The 17084-nt window shown below is 40.0% G+C and overlaps 1 protein-coding gene across 4 annotated transcripts in view; it reads right to left on the minus strand.

Annotated features, from left to right (window-relative positions):
• The window catches only part of POU6F2 (POU class 6 homeobox 2), a 443696-nt gene that overhangs the window by 207811 nt on the left and 218801 nt on the right, over positions 1-17084 (minus strand). For all 4 annotated transcript variants that reach the window (XM_060781601.2, XM_060781599.2, XM_060781600.2 and 1 more), the window contains exons 3-4: positions 8561-8652; positions 1750-1978 (exon numbers count right to left, since the gene is read on the minus strand). In XM_060781601.2, coding sequence (XP_060637584.2) covers positions 1750-1978; positions 8561-8652 — 321 coding nt within the window. The remainder of the gene's footprint in view (positions 1-1749; positions 1979-8560; positions 8653-17084) is intronic.

Raw genomic sequence — 17084 nt, forward strand, 5'->3', positions numbered from 1 at the left:
ATCAATGGCTGATATCAAATGAGAGACTCACTCCAGGGCACACAGAAAACTGGGCAACTTGGAAGATGCTGAACAGACTGCGTTTTCGCACCACGAGATGCAGAGCCAACCTTAAGAAATGGGACTATAAAGTGGAATCCATGACATGCGAGTGCGGAGAAGAGCAGACCACAGACCACCTACTACCTGAGCAACCTGAGCCCTGCTAAATGCACAATGGAGGACCCTCTTAGAGCAACACCAGAGGCACTCCAAGTGGCCAGCTACTGGTCAAAGGACATTTAATCAACTACCAAGTTTGCAAACTTTGTGTTTTGTTTGTTTGTTTTAATGCAATACAACTGTTTGGTTTGCTCCTGACATGATAAATAATAAATAAGCTGTGATGTGTTGGAGTTAAAAATACCTAATACGCCAACTTCATGAAAAGACCACACTCAAAGTAAGATGCAACCCACAGGATCACCTCACTGAGGCTGTTGAAACAGGCAAAGGTGTCAAGCAAGGTTGCATCCTGGCCCCTTTGCTGTTCAACTTTTATATAAACTCCATAGTGGACCAGCTTCAAAATATGGACTTCCACCCCCCAAAGCTGGCGGGAAGACACATCTCCATCCTGCTTTATGCAGATGATGCTGCTGTCCTCTCTAGAACACCCATTGGGCTCAAAAGAGCTCTGAGAGCATTAATACAACATTGCAACACAGATCAGCTCCAACTTAATTACAATAAAACCAAAATCATGGCTTTCGCTAATAGGCCCAGGACTTACTCTTGGAGCATAGATGGTCATAAAATTGAACAAGTTACATCCTTCAAATATTTATGTGTAGTTCTCCAATCTAATGGTAGCAGAAGAGCTCATGGGGATCAAATAGCTAACACAGCGCAGAGGAGCATCGAAGGGCTTTCAACCTGGCTCGATGCCACGCTCTCCCATCAGCTGTACTCGAAGGCCACTACCGGAAGATCCCTTTCCAAGAGAGACTCTGCCTCTGTGACTCGGGTCATGTAGAAAAAATAGAACATGTGCTCCTTCAGTGCCCATTCTACAGGGATATCCATGCCAGGCTTATCTTACCTCTGATATACAAGCACCCAGGCCATTCAGGACAATGTTATACCACCCTGCTACTTGCAGATACTAATTCAGCTACAACCTGCAATGTTGCAAAGTTCTGTGCCGCAGCATACAAAATCCATCAGGGGATGACTAGTCCCAAAAGTTAACTGTGTGTCCAGTAATCTTCTTCCCTGAATCTACAATTTGGTGATAGATCTGTGCATTGTATGTTTTTATCCTGTTTCCCCTTCCGCTCCCTCACCCATATTGTGCTTCAGTAGTTATATTTATATTTTTAATGTACCAAACATACCAAGTTTGAATGAAAATGTGACTTCTATTTCCAGTGCTAGTCAATGACCGAAATAAATGATTTGATTGGAACAACATATCAAAATGAGAGGAGGGGGATCCTCCTCCTCCTCCAGAGCAGCCCAGTCTTTGCTGGTCTGTCACATTTCACTAATACTTGCATTAAAGGCAAACAAACTTACCACCCCAAACAATGCATACAGGCAGTTTAAGCTTTCTTATATTAAATATGGCTTAATTGTCCTTGGCTTTTAAACTCGTAATATGTGCTGTTATATTTCTAATGAGGAATTGTGATTTTAGAATATTCCCGCTGTGTCCACAAATGATTATAGATAAATAAATAAATGACATGAATTCCCGGGATGCTTTACCTTGTAAATTTTGCAATGGCAAAGTCATAATGCCTCCTGCTGCAGCTGCTGCTACCAGCCCTTGGATGTTGGTGAGATTAGCAGTCGGCAAAGTCAGGACCAATCCTTGCTGACCACCTAGTTGTCCAGCCATGTTGAAAGGGATAAGGATAGGCTGATTCAGGGCTGGCGTGCCTCCCGGCATTACCCCGGCTACAGCTGAGGCTAACTGCTGAGCCGTCAGTAGTGGCTGCAAGGAAACACAATTACCATATTTACCATACAGCAAAATTAATGGATAGCAGCATGGGTGCAATTGTTTCACTAGAGCTTGGGGATATTCCAGCGCATCCATTTTCCTGACTTCTGTCAGGTTTCTAATGTCAAAAATCGAATGCAATCATAGAGTGAGTTTACACTGGGCATGCAGCACTTAATCAATCAATTAATAATTCATCTGCTATCTGATTAACTCAGAGCATCATTTTAGTCAATTATTTTTAATTGATTAATCTAGTTAAAAATTAATTGGTTTAATGAAGTGATTGACTAAAAAGGGGCCACCTAACCAGATAGTTTTTACAGCAATTGATATAGATTTAATGTTGTCTAAACAGTGTAATTGGCAAGGGCCATCTTAAAAGGAACTCTTTGCCTTGACATTTGGGTGACTGCCTCTTCTGAGATAAAGGCTGCTAGAACAAATGCACAAATCATCCAAAAACAATAAAAATATGTTTCATCTGTAACTTTAATTGATTCATCAATTAAATTAATATAATAAATCAAATTAAATATGTTCAATTGAGATGCAACTCCAGTTTCATACAATCATTTCTGATAAGAAAAGTGGAAACATGAGAATCCCATACATTTATTTTTGCAAGAAAGCTTTCCTAAGAATGTACTTCTAAGATGGTGAAAGTATTTGAGATTTTCGTTCCAAAATTGGCTACCCTATTCTTGAGAGGGCAAACCTTATGAGTATTGGTTTCCATGTCTGTCATGCAGAATTCAAAACGATCTTGACAGATTAGAGAGATGGGCCAAAACTAACAAAATGAAGTTCAACAGTGACAAATGCAAGATACTCCACTTAGGCAGAAAAAATGAAATGAAAAAATACAGAATAGGGGACGCTTGGCTCATGAGCAGTACATGTGAAAAAGATCTTGGAGTCCTCGTGGACAACAAGTTAAACATGAGCCAACAATGTGATGCGGCGGCAAAAAAAAGCCAATGGGATTTTGGCCTGCATCAATAGGAGCATAGTGCCTAGTTGCAGGGAAGTCATGCTACCACTCTATTCTGCCTTGGTTAGACCACACCTGGAATATTGTGTCCAATTCTGGGCACCACCACTGAAGAGAGATATTGACAAGCTGGAATGTGTCCAGAGGAGGGCGACTAAAATGATCAAGGGTCTGGAGAACAGGCCCTATGAGGAGAGGCTCAAAGACTTGTTTAGATTGAAGAAGAGAAAGCTGAGAGGAGACATGATAGCCATGTATAAATATGTGAGAGGAAGTCATAAGGAGGAGGGAGCGAACTTATTTTCTGCTTCCCTGGAGACTAGGACGCGGAACAATGGCTTCAAACTACAAGAAAGGAGATTCCATCTGAACATGAGGAAGAACTTCCTGACTGTGAGAGCTGTTCAGCAGTGGAACTCTCTGCCCTGGAGTGTGGTAGAGGCTCCTTCTTTGGAAGCTTTTAAACAGAGGCTGGATGGCCATCTGTCGGGGGTGCTTTGAATACAATTTTCCTGCTTCTTGGCAGGGGTTGGACTGGATGGTCAACTCTATGATTCTCTTCCAATTCTATGATTCTATGCAAATGAGAATGCTTGTATGCTTACTCACAAATAGGACCAAATAGGTGGACATTGGAACAAAATAAAATTGGTCTTACCACTAGAAAGTGTTCTAGTTAGATATAATTCTAAAATATGCCACATAATTAACATTGTTGTCGAGTACTGTTTTTTTAACTGTTTGTTATAATTATTTTCAATTTTGTTATGATTATTTTTAATTTTGTTATCATTATTTTATTTTTTCAGTTGTAGTTTCAGTGCTGTTTATAGAAAGAATGAAACTATTATAATGGAAACATATTTATAGATCAAACAAAATCTGTGTGTGTTTTAACCAGTCCCCTACCCCGAGATGTCCTCCCCTACTCTAAAAAAGAAAAATCAACCTTAGAGAGTTCACAGTATTTATTCTGTGGAGTGACTGCCAGTGCTTGAAAGTAACATGTTACAACTTTAACAATTTTATTACTTTTTAGAATTAATCCAATGTGAATAACAAGTAGCATTCACATAAACTAATGGGAGAGGGCTATTTGGTGTGATGGTATTTTAAGTTGATTTGGTGTTAAATTAAAAGCAACCAAAAGCCAGATTGCTTGTATTTGAGCAAGCGTTTACAAATGCAGAGTAACTAACAAAGGAAATGGAATCACTCGACAATGGAATTTGGACAGCATTATTTAACAAGGAGACGCTGATGATAAGTTTCGTTTTTATTGTTTTTATTGCTTCTGTTGTGGTTTTATACTGTTTTAATGTTCAATTTGTATTTTGTTGTTATGTGTACTGACTTGAGTCGCCGATAAGGTGGTATACAAGTATAGTAAATAAATAAATAAATAAATGACAAGCAGTGTAATATGCCATTCTGTTAGAAGGTGCTGTTCATGACTTCAGGGCCATGGTGGCGCAGTGGGTTAAACCACTAAGCTGTATTTCATTTATTTATTTACTTACTTCATTTCTACTCTGCCTTTCTTTACCCCAGAAGGGATTTAAGGCGGTTTACAATCCAGCAAGCTGTAGAAATTGCTGACCGGCAGTTCAAATCTGCGGGACAGGGTGAGCTCCTGTTGTTAGCCCCAGCTTCTGCCAACTTAGCAGCTCGAAAACATGCAAATGTGAGTAGATCAATAGGTACCACTTTGGTGGGAAGGTAATGGTGCTCCATGCAATCATGCCAGCCATATGACCTAGGAGGTGTCTACGGACAACGCTCTTCAGCTTAGAAATGTAGATGAGCACTACCTCCCAGGGCCGGACTCGGACTAGACTTAATGTCAAGGGGAACCCTTTACCTTTACTTTACTAGTTATGTCTCAGGAATTCCAAAAATCCAAAATACTCCAAAATCTGAAATTGTCCACATGGGTGGCTCAAATAGGGACAACTTTGCTTTTTGGAGGTTCAATGTACACAAACGGCAGCCATGATACTAACAGGAGCGGGGCACAGGGAGCATACCACCCCCCTGCTGTACCAGCTCCACTGGCTGCCGATCTGCTACCGGGCTCAATTCAAGGTGCTGGCACTGGCCTATAAAGCCCTAAATGGTTCCGGCCCAAGATACTTAACTAACCGCCTCTCGGCCTATGAGCCCACGAGGACTTTGAGATCTTCCGGGGAGGCCCTGCTCTCGATCCCGCCTGCGTCTCAGGCACGGCTGGCGGAGACAAGAGATAGGGCCTTCTCGGTGGTGGCTCCTCGGCTGTGGAACACCCTTCGCGTGGACATCAGGTTAGCCCCCTCCCTGTTGATCTTCCACAGGAAGCTGAAGCCCTGGTTGTTTAAGAAGGCTTTTGAATAGAAGTGCAATGACTGGTGATTTGACCATAGGAATGGAACAACGGAAATGGTATCGGTCGGATTGTGAATTCGACGATGAGACGACTCGGAATGATCTTGTAGTAATTTGATGTTTTGATGATGTGATAACTATGTACTGTGGATTATTTTATATTATGTTGTATTCTGCACCTTTTTTCTATGTTGTACACCGCAATGAGTCGCCAGTAGGCTGAGAATTGCGGTATATAAGAGTAGTAAATAAATAAATAAATAAATAAATAAACTGTCTTTCGTGCACATTAAAAAAGTGTTTTGTATTGAATTTCTTCAAGGTTATGTATATAAGGCATATATAAAAAAGCATTTGGATAAAGGATACTCAACCTGCACTGGCCACTGGTCTACATCTGGGTCTGATGGGTGGCACAGAGGGCTAAAGCTTGCAATTTCTCATGATCAAGGAAATCAGCTCAGATATCATAGAAAGGTGTTCCACATTTGGCTCATTGTCCTCAATCTTTCTCAAGGGCCAGCTTGCTGAAATCTAAAAACATAGCATGTGGCATCTTTTCTAAACCTGCATTCATGAATGTCTACAAAGACTTCCCTGTGTATTTACCTCCTTGTTTAACTACAGAGCAAGATTACCATCATTACCTGTGTTATGTCTTGGACTTTGCTAAGTGAAAGGCATATTACAAGTTAGAGAGAAGTGAGATATTTATTTGGTTTGCATTTTAATGCAAAGTTATCAAATTTGCACTGTCCAAACTGAGATACAATTACCCAGTGATACGTATATTTGTTGGAATTTTTGAAAATCCAAAATACTTAAGGGTATTGTATGAAAAAGTGTGCAAAACTACATCTATTAAAAGAAATGTGCACATTTATATTGCTTACTAGCCATCCCCCGCCATGCGTTGCTGTGGCCCAGTCTGTGTATATGTGTTTTGTGTGTGCATATGCGTATATCTGTGTGTTTGCGTGTATATATGTGATTTTGCACATGCATTGTAATGTATTTTTTGTTTCATGGCTTTTAAAGTCTCTTCTGCTGTATTTTCAATGTTTTTTATGATTGATGGTCACTTGTTGGTGACTTGTGAATTGTGTCCAAATTTGGTGTCAATTCGTCCACTGGTTTTTGAGTTATGTTAATCCCACAAATTAACATTACATTTTTATTTATATAGATATTAGGGAAAATCACTTACAGGATAGTGTGCACTGTTGAATATGTACAACAATGTATATATCAGAAGAAATGTGTCTCTAATATAACACTTATGTGCAGCTTTTGTAGAGTACAACTGAAAAGTGGACATGGACATTGGATAGAATGAACTTAATGTTGGAAAATGAGCAACTGAGCAGAACAGAACTAGACACATTCATCTCTAATTCATTGCTCTTGAGCGGAAGACCAGGTTAAACCCAATTACTAACTACTCCCACAAATAAATAAATAAATTTCAAGTCATTATTTGGATTGGGAGGCAACTAGTGGGCATATCTGCACAACAGGCCAAAACTTTTTCAATAGTCACTCTTCTCCAGAAAAGATTTGTGATGGAGCTGTCATGCAATGGATGTTTAACAGATTTAGGAAGCAGATTTTCTCAGGGTCAGGCTGCTGATTCTAGTTGTGTGTCCACTATGACTGGCAATGGCTATTCATGTTTCAAGCAAGTATCTCTCCTACTTTCTGATACCTGATCCTTTTTCAGAATGGACTGAACCTCAAAACTTTTGCTTTCAAAACACATGAATGCAAATACATAATACTTCACGAAATTCTTGTGCAGGGGTTGTGATGTGTATTGTCCTAACATTACTATAGGTAAAGATAAAAGTTTTCCCCTGACATCAAGTCCAGTCGTGTCCGACTCTGTGATTTGGTGCTCATCTCCATTTCTAAGCAAAAGAGTCAGCGTTGTCCATAGATACCTCCAAGATCATGTGGCCAGCATGACTGCACGGAACGCCATTACCTTCTCGCCGAAGCAGTACCTATTGATCTACTCACATTTGCATGTTTTCAAACTGCTAGGTTGGCAGAAGCTGGGGCTAACTACGGAATCTTACACCGGATTCAAACCTGCGACCTTTTGGTCAACAAGTTTAGCAGATCAGCGGTTTAACCCACTGCGCCACCGGGGGCTCCAGATACGAGTCACCAAAGCAAAGGGTTCTCCTCAATATTCTTCTCAAACTACAACTCCAAGAATTCTTTGAAGGAAGCCATAATAGTTCCAGTGACATATACAAATTTAAGTTTGTAGTGTATACATGCCCACAGACTATGGGCCAAAACTAAAACTGGCTCCCTGCAACTTTTATAGTGAATTACCCTATAATACCCAGGCATGTTTAGCCTGAAGAAGAGAAGGCTGAGAGGAGATATGATAACCATGTATAAATATGTGAGAGGAAGCCACAGGGAGGAGGGAGCAAGCTTGTTTTCTGCTTCCCTGGAGACTAGGATGCGAAACAATGGCTTCAAACTATAAGAAAGGAAATTCCATCTGAACATTAGGAAGAATTTCCTGACTGTGAGAGCCGTTCAGCAGTGGAACTCTCTGCCCCGGAGTGTGGTGGAGGCTCCTTCTTTGTAAGCTTTTAAAGAGAGCCTGGATGGCCATCTGTCAGGGGTGATTTGAATGCAATATTCCTGCTTCTTGGCAGGGGGTTGGACTGGATGGCCCATGAGGTCTCTTCCAACTCTTTGATTCTATGATAATAATCACAACAATTCCAAAGCCTTTATAAAGTAATCACTTTAAAAAGGCTTCAAAATCATGTAATTGCTTTACTCATAAATATTTGTTAGCTCCAAAATAATACAAACTTAATTTGAAATGAACTATGTATGTAACATACAAACAGCTAGAAAACCCAAACAGCTAAATTTATATTAGAATCACTTTCAGCTGTTTTGCATGAATATATTCTCTACAAATGAAAAATGACAGTTTTTAGTTTCTAATTACTTAACTTAATGGAGAGAAATCCCTAGTTTACATCATACATTTAGCTTGATTTTTAAAATAAAGTTTCCATTTTCAATGCAAATTTAAAATATAATTTGCTATAGAAACGTCATCAGAATGCACACATTTTGAACTAAAGCATGCAGCTGAAGAATTCTATTTTATACATTTAGTTGACTAGTAATAATTGCATTCAGAAAACAGGATTTATTAAGGCTCAATGAAAGAAACTGACCTGGGGCCCAACAGCGAACGCTGGATGGGATTGACTGGGTTGGTGCTGGTCAGATGTGCTCGCATCAGACAGCGCTGCTTTTCCTCTGGCTCCTGGAATTCAAATAAAGAGCTCTACCTTAATATCTAGTCTGGGGACCAGCACATTACATTTTGCTGTGATGTCACATAGCATCAAGCTGGAAATGATATGCTAAAGCAGTTTATCAATAACTCAAACGCTCAAATCACTTATCAGCTGCATAAATTATGCTAACATTCATTCAAGCTAGCCTACGCTCTTAGAGCGATACGGAAATCTGACAGCAGTGAAACTGAAGCTATCATTGACACAGTTAATGTGGGTTACATTATACATCCATTTACATAAAAAGCACATGAGCTTTCTGCATGAAAAGAGGGGAAATGGTTTGGGGTTTTTTAAAAGGCTATGGTGAGCAAGAGCAACCTTCCTCTTGCTGAGCAAAAATCATCCAAGCCAAAGTGATTTCACATCCACTGTATATTTAAATCAAGGATTTTTTTTTTAAAAAAAATACACATCTATATGTTGTCTAGTTGTTCCAAGTTACTGCAGCTTTTCCACAGACCAGACTATATATTCCGCAAAGAAGTAGCAAAATTCTAGGTAGAGCATCCCTTAACCAGAATTCCAAAATCTGTATATGACGCCAAATTCTGCGGGAAGCTAATATCCCAGAGACAGGATCCAAATCCAAAATGACCTTAATAGACTACAACTAACAAAATTACTTTGAACCAGGAGAAATGTTTTGTATTACACTTAGGCAAAAAATAAAAAAAAATAATGAAATGCACGGATATAGGATGGGTGACATTTTACTTGAAAACACTACATGTGAAAAGGATTTAGGAATCTTAGTAGATCACACGCTCAGTCAGCAGTCTGATGTAGCCAGTGCAATTCCAGGCTGCAGCAATGGGAGTGCAGTGTCTAGATTGAGAGAAGTAAAATACTGCATACCATTCTGGGGTACCACAATTCACAAGCTGGAATGTGTCAAGAGAAGGGCAACCAAAATTGTCAAAGGTTTAGAGCAGTGTATTGTCGAAGGCTTTCATGGCCGGAATCACTGGGTCATGGTAGGTTTTTCCGGGCTATACAGCCATGTTCTAGAGGCATTTTCTCCTGACATTTTGCCTGCATCTATGGCAAGCATCCTCAGAGGCTCACTATCTCTGAGGATGCTTGCCATAGATGCAGGTGAAACGTCAGGAGAAAATGCCTCTAGAACATGGCCATATACCCCAGAAAAACCTACAACAACCCAGTTTAGAGCAGTGTTTCTCAACCTGGGGGTCGGGACCCCTAGTGGGGTCGCAAGGGGGTTTCAGAGGGGTCGCCAAAGACCATCAGAAAAAACCCAGGTCTGATGGTCTTAGGAACCCCTTTGGCAGACAAAACTTAAGATTTCTCTGCCTGCCCTTCTCTTCTTTTTTGGTGTTGGTGAAATACAACTCCCAGAATTCAAAAACAGCCCCCCCCCCAACCCCACCAGTATTCAGTGTTGGCCATGTATGTAGTGTGCCAAGTTTGGTACAGATCCATTGTGGGCTGCATTCAGAGTGCTCTTTGATTGTAGGTGAACTATAAAGCCCAGCAACTACAACTCCCAAAAGTCCAGCTCTATTTTCCCCAAACTTCAGCAGTGTTCAAAACTGGGCATATTGAGAATTCGTGACAAGTTTGGTCCAGATTCATCATTGTTTGAGTCCACAGTGCTCTCTGGAGAACTACAACTCCAAAACTCAAGGTCAATGCCCACCAAATTCTTCCAGTATTTTCTGTTGGTCATGAGAATTTTGTGTGCCAAGTTTGGTTCATTTCCATCATTGGTGGAGTTCAGAATGCTCTTTGGTTGTAGATGAACTATAAATCCCAGCAACTACAACTCCCAAATGACAAAATCTATCCCCCCGCTAACCTCACCAGTATTCAAATTTGGGCATATCAGGTATTTGTGCCAAATTTGGTCCAGTGAATGAAAATACATCCTGCATGTCAGATATTTACATTACGATTCATAACAGTAACAAAATTACAGTTCTGAAGTAGCAACAAACTTTTCATGTTGATTACACACATTTTAGACATGCATCGTTTTACAATACAGTAATGGAGTTTTACAATCCAACTGGAAGTTAAATCAACTCCTTATAAGAATTGCGATCAATTTCAAAAATGTTTCAAAAGTCATTACAAAATAAGGGGGTGTTGGCATTTTGTTTCTAAAGTGTTTCTAAAATATAGTTAGTGAAAATCTCATTACTATAACAAGAGTAACAAAATTTCGTTACTTTTTAGTTATAGTAATTGCACATGGGGAAACTTCAGGAGTTTCTTTCTCATTTGTACAGCTATTGGGGTGAAACTTGCTTCAGTGGTAGAACACATTTACCACTGTTAGCCCATCATGTTTCAAAATGTTTCACTTATCCATAGTATTTTGGGGAAATTTTCAAAGTGTTTATAAACAACATTTTAAAAAACTACAAGAGTTATCTCCTTGAGTTTTCTATAAATGACACAAGATAACAGGGAATCTTCAGGCTTAACATGCCCAATTCCTTAAGCTGCTCCTCATAGGGCTTGTTCTCCAGACCCTTGATCATTTTAGTCGCCCTCCTCTGGACACATTCCAGCTTGTCAATATCTCTCTTGAATTGTGGTGCTCAGAACTGAACACAATATTCCGGGTGTGGTCTAACCAAAGCAGAATAGAGGGGTAGCATTACTTCCCTGGACCTAGACACTATGCTCCTATTGATGCAGCCCAAAATCCCATTGGCTTTTTTGCCACCACATCACATTGTTGGCTCATGTTTAACTTGTTGTCCATGAGGACTACAAGATCTTTTTCACACGTACTGCTCTCGAGCCAGGAAATGTCCCCCATTCTGTATCTTTGCATTTTGTTTTTTCTGCCTAAGTGGAGTATCTTGCATTTGTCACTGTTGAACTTCATTTTGTTAGTTTTGGCCCATCTCTCTAATCTGTCAAGATCGTTTTGAATTCTGCTCCTGTCCTCTGGAGTATTGGCTATCCCTCCCAATTTGGTGTTGTCTGCAAACTTGATGATCATGCCTTCTAGCCCTTCATCTAAGTCATTAATAAAGATGTTGAACAGGACCGGGCCCAGGACCGAACCCTGTGGCACTCTGCTCGTCACTTCTTTCCAGGATGAAGAGGAAGCATTGGTGAGCACCCTCTGGGTTCATCCATTTAAGATCTAAGTTGAATTCCTTGCTGATCAGTGAAATTCACTAGGTGACCTTGAGCCAGCTTCACTCTTTGAGCCTTACTGACTTCAAACATTTATGTATGTAAAGTACAGAGAATAAAATATGTATTCCATCTTGAGGTCATTAAAGAAAAGATACATATGAATTTCACAAATAAATGTATTGTCAAAGGCTGATCCTCTGAAGACGCCACCCACAGATGCAGACGAAACGTCAGGAGAAAATGCTGCTAGAACATGGCCATACAACCCAGAAGCCACATTGTAAAAAAACAAACATTCCAAACAGAAAGCACATGGAAAATATGGAAGGCTTAAGTCACGTGTGCTGGAACATAAACAAACACCAGAGGTCTAGGATTTATATATGTTTCAGCTTTCACAATTTTTAAACATAGAGAAAGTGATGTGTATCCCAAAATCTGATTTATATAAGGAAAGATTTGAATTAGCTTGCTCTTTGTGTATGTGGTTCAACATTCCCTTGCAAATACATGCATGTAAACTTATTTCTGCCTACGAATGCATCTCTAGATACTCAGTTCTTGTGGGATTTTTTGGGCTATATGGCCATGTTCTAGAGGCATTTCTCCTGACGTTTCGCCTGCATCTATGGCAAGCATCCTCAGAGGTGAGGTCACCTCTGAGGATGCTTGCCATAGATGCAGGCGAAACATCAGGAGAAATGCCTCTAGAACATGGCCATATAGCCCGAAAAAACCCACAAGAACTGAGTGATTCCGGCCATGAAAGCCTTCGACAATACATCTCTAGATAGATTGAAGTTCTTGTCTTATTACTGCAGAATGAGCGTTAGTAATAGAAAAGGTGCTTCGGGATAGGGTTGCTTATATTTGTCATTTCTGAATTGTATGAATGAAAGCAAATGGTGACGGAGCATTAGGAACACCGTTGCCTTAAGAACATCATAACCCATCACCAATTTTTAAGACTTCTGCCAGAGAGTTTGGTGTAGATTTTGTCTGCCGTTTTACAGATGGATGTAGAAATGGAAATTTTAACTCAACCTTAACAAGATCCTTTTCTCCCCAATGTTTGTCCTATGAATAACAAGCAAAAGGCAATTCAGAACCTCTTTATTTCCATGCCATGGTCTGTGAAGAGGAGGGGGGGGGGGGGGGGGGAAGGAAGGCTCTGATTCTGCTATACTTATAAATTTTAAAGAAGGTATTATCTCCTCATTTAAAACAAATTCTTCGATATATTCTCCAAGGGGAAAGACTTATAAATAATAGAAATGTGAAAGAAATACCTCCCCACATTAAGTAACAAATAAAATAGACTGCTACATATTATTCAATTGACTTCTAGCTCTATAGCAATGTGTCAATCTTAACAATATTTTATAACGGGATTAAGAAATAAATGCAGAGAATCATTAGTCGGAAACCTGAGAATCTGATTAATTTATAATATTCTTGAAAAATCAAAAATGTTCATAGGTTTGGGAATACTTACATATGTTGTATTGAAATATCCTTATAGCATGAACTAAGTCAAATACATTTTGCATGTAATGTTCTCCCTTTCAATGAACAGATAGTTTTTTTTAAGTTGATGTAAATACTAGTTATTCCTTTTATGAGCAATCTTATAATCAACTAATTAAAAAAACGAATTGTTATAATGCAATTTAAAGAGGGGTATGCCGCTTTTAAAAATCAAATTATTATTATTATTATTATTATTATATTATTATTATTATTATTAACTTTATTTGTACCCCGCTAGCATCTCCCAAAGGACTCGATGCGGCTTACACAGGCCAAGGCCTCAATAAAACAACAGCATAACAAAACACATAACTTAAAGCAAATCAAACAATAAAACAATAGCAGTAAACAATAAAAAAACAATACACCACGACACAATAAAACTAGGGCCAGGCCAAATGTAATGGGTACAGATTAAAAAGTGCTGGGTGTGACAGGTGGATATAGGATTTTAAGGTAGGTGCACTGTGCAGACAATCTTAAAACTCTGATAAAGTGCTTCTGGGACATATTGCTGGAGTTCCTATTCTGGAAAGGCACATCGGAACAGCCAGGTCTTCAAATTCTTCCTAAAGACTGCCAACGTAGGGGCTTGTCTGATGTCTTTGGGGAGGGTGTTCCAAAGTCGGGGGGCTACCACAGAAAAGGCCCTGTCCCTCGTCCCCACCAAACGCACTTGCGACGCAGGTGGGATCGTGAGCAGGGCCTCTCTGGATGAGCGAAGAGAATGCGTGGGTTCATAAACGGAGATGTGGTCATGCAGGTAGGCTGGTCCCAAACCTTTGTAGGTAAGCACCTGCACCTTGAATTGGGATCGGAAAATAAACGGCAGCCAATGGAGCTCCTTGAACAGGAGGGTTGACCTCTCTCTGTAAGGAGCTCCAGTTAACATCCTGGATGCCGCCCGTTGGACCAGTTGAAATTTCCGAGCCGTTTTCAAGGGCAGCCCCACGTAGAGCGCATTACAGTAGTCCAATCTAGAGGTGACCAAGGCATGGACCACCCCGGGCAGATCAGCCTTTGCGAGGTACAGTCGCAGTTGGCGCACGAGTCTCAATTGTGCAAAAGCCCTCCCGGACACTGCCAACGCCTGAGCCTCAAGCGTAAGTAATGAATCCAAGAGGACTCCCAAAATGACTGAATAAAGCAATGAAAATATTGTTAGAGGAAACAAGGATAGTCTTGTTAATTGAGTCGCCTTCAGGCTGAGAAAGGTGATGTATAAATATGGTTAATAATAAATAAATAAATAAATAAATAAATAATAAATAGTTCCTTTACCATCCCTCAATTCAGGAGGTGCCCCTCTACATTGGAGAACCATTGCTGTTCTTTGCTACTGCCCTATGCATCTCTGCACCAGTGGCAACTTCCCAGATACCTAGCTTTGAGGGACCATGAGATCCAACCACAGTGCGGTGGTTGAACTACACCACAGCACAGGCAGGTTGACCCGCTTATTCTACTGGCAGTCCTTGAGTTAGGGCCCCCAGTGGTGCAATAGGTTAAACCCTTGTAACGGCACAACTACTGACCATAAGTTCAGCAGTTTGAATCTGGAGAGTGGAGTGAGCTCCCATCTGTCAGGAACAGCTTCTCATGCAAGGACATGAGAGAAGCCTCCCAAAGGATGATAAAACATCCACGCACCCCCTAGGCAACAGCTTGAATATCTATAACTCTCTAAACTTGACTTTGCGATTTCATATAAGATATATCATTTTACATCACTCTTATAGATAGGTCTGTTTATTTATTAGTCTACTGACCCTATCAACAATACAGATTTTTAAAATACACAAATAAATAGACACTGATCATTATAATATTCAACTAAAATAAATCAAAACTCAATAAAACTTGATAAAATAATACATTTAGTAAAATGGGATTAAATTACAAGGTGAGTAGAGTGGTAAGTGTAAAAGAATGAGTTGGAGAATTTAGATAACATGACAAGAAACCCTGCTTTGTGAGATAGAGAGATCTCTCAGGAAGGCCACTTTTATGATTAATTTGGTTATGCAGTAGATCAACTGTAGTTGTTGTAGGTTTTTTCGGGCTATATGGCCATGGTCTAGAGGTATTCTCTCCTGACGTTTCGCCTGCATCTATGGCAAGCATCTTCAGAGGTAGTGAGGTACCTCTGAGGATGCTTGCCATAGATGCAGGTGAAACGTCAGGAGAGAATGCCTCTAGACCATGGCCATATAGCCCAAAAAAACCTACAACAACCCAGTGATTCCGGCCATGAAAGCCTTCGACAAGATCAACTGTAGATTCTCCCCAGAAAGAAAGAAAAAAGACAATTTGGAAATTGGATCCCATTTGGTTGTTCTAACCAAAAGCAGTTGTAAATATTGAGATCTCACTTTGGCATATAGACAACAATCAAACAAAATAGTCACATTCCACAATGTCCTCTATAGCTGGTGCATGTTCTTTCATTGTAAAGTATATTTTGAAATTGTTCCATTCTTACCATAAGATTAAGTTGCTCAAATCTAGCTCTTGTTAAAGCTGTTCTCTGTCCCTGCATGATGCTCATCCTAAGGTACTTTTTTGTGCCAAAAAGTTGTTTTGATTTTGGCTAACCGGTTTAGTGATTTGAAGCCAGCCAGCAAAGCTATATCAGTTTGTACATTGATATCTAGAACTCTTTGCTTGAAAGTTTCCTGGACCAAACATCCTAAGGAAAGTATATGGGAATGTCAAAAACCTAGCTGGTACATTCGTTGGAAAAGCTTGAATACTCAGAGGTTAGGTTGGTAAAAACCTCAAAACATCCAGGTGACCCCTGGCAATGTCCTTGCAGATGGCCAATTCTCTCACACCAGAACTGACTTGCAGTTTCTCAAGTCAGTCCTGACACCAAAAATTCCCCTAGTTACAGACATCTGACTTACAAACAACCCATAGTGAAGAAAGGGTGTGAAACATCAGGAAGTGAGAAAAATATACCCCTCGGAAGGGAAATTCACTCCTGAAGGAGTTATCATGGGGGAAAAGTGTCAAAACTGAAGCTGCATCACCAATCCTTGTTTCCACAACAAGCCACATTTTTCAAAATTCAGTTCTCACAGGGACAGAAAGTGAAGTGAAATCTTCTGAAAAGGGGCACAGACAGCAAAACAAACACCACAGAAGTATTGATCCTTCTTTATGATACCCAAAGTTAGTTAAGTGCACATATTTCGAACTATTACATATTTTGACACCACTGCCACAAACACAACTCCCCCAACCAAACCTATATTATAGATGTGTGTGAGAGAAGATCTATTCTATCAAGGATTGGAGTATGGTGACTAACATTGTATAAGGTTGTGGTGAGGAGGAGTCCGACCAGAAGATGTTACTTGGTTTAGTATTCCAACCAATATCTGTACGTCTATGCCGCATAGCCATGTGTATATGTATGTATGTATATATATATAAATATAATGTTCGTTTGTGGGATTAACAGAACTCAAAAACCAGTGGGCAAATTGACACCAAATTTGGACAGCATACACCTAACAACCCAATGTTTCTCCTCCTCTCAAAAATTTTTGATTCTGTCATTTGGGAGTTGTAGTTCTTGGGATTTATAGTTCACCTACAATCAAAGAGCATTCTGAACTCCACTAATGATGGAATTGAACCAAAGCTGACACAGGACTCCCATGACCATCAGAAAACACTAGAAGGGTTTGGTGGGCATTGACCTTGAGTTTGGGAGTTGCCGTTCACCTACATCCAGAGAACA

Source organism: Anolis sagrei, chromosome 6 (genome assembly GCF_037176765.1).
Source record: "Anolis sagrei isolate rAnoSag1 chromosome 6, rAnoSag1.mat, whole genome shotgun sequence".
Classification (NCBI taxonomy): Eukaryota; Metazoa; Chordata; class Lepidosauria; order Squamata; family Dactyloidae; genus Anolis; species Anolis sagrei.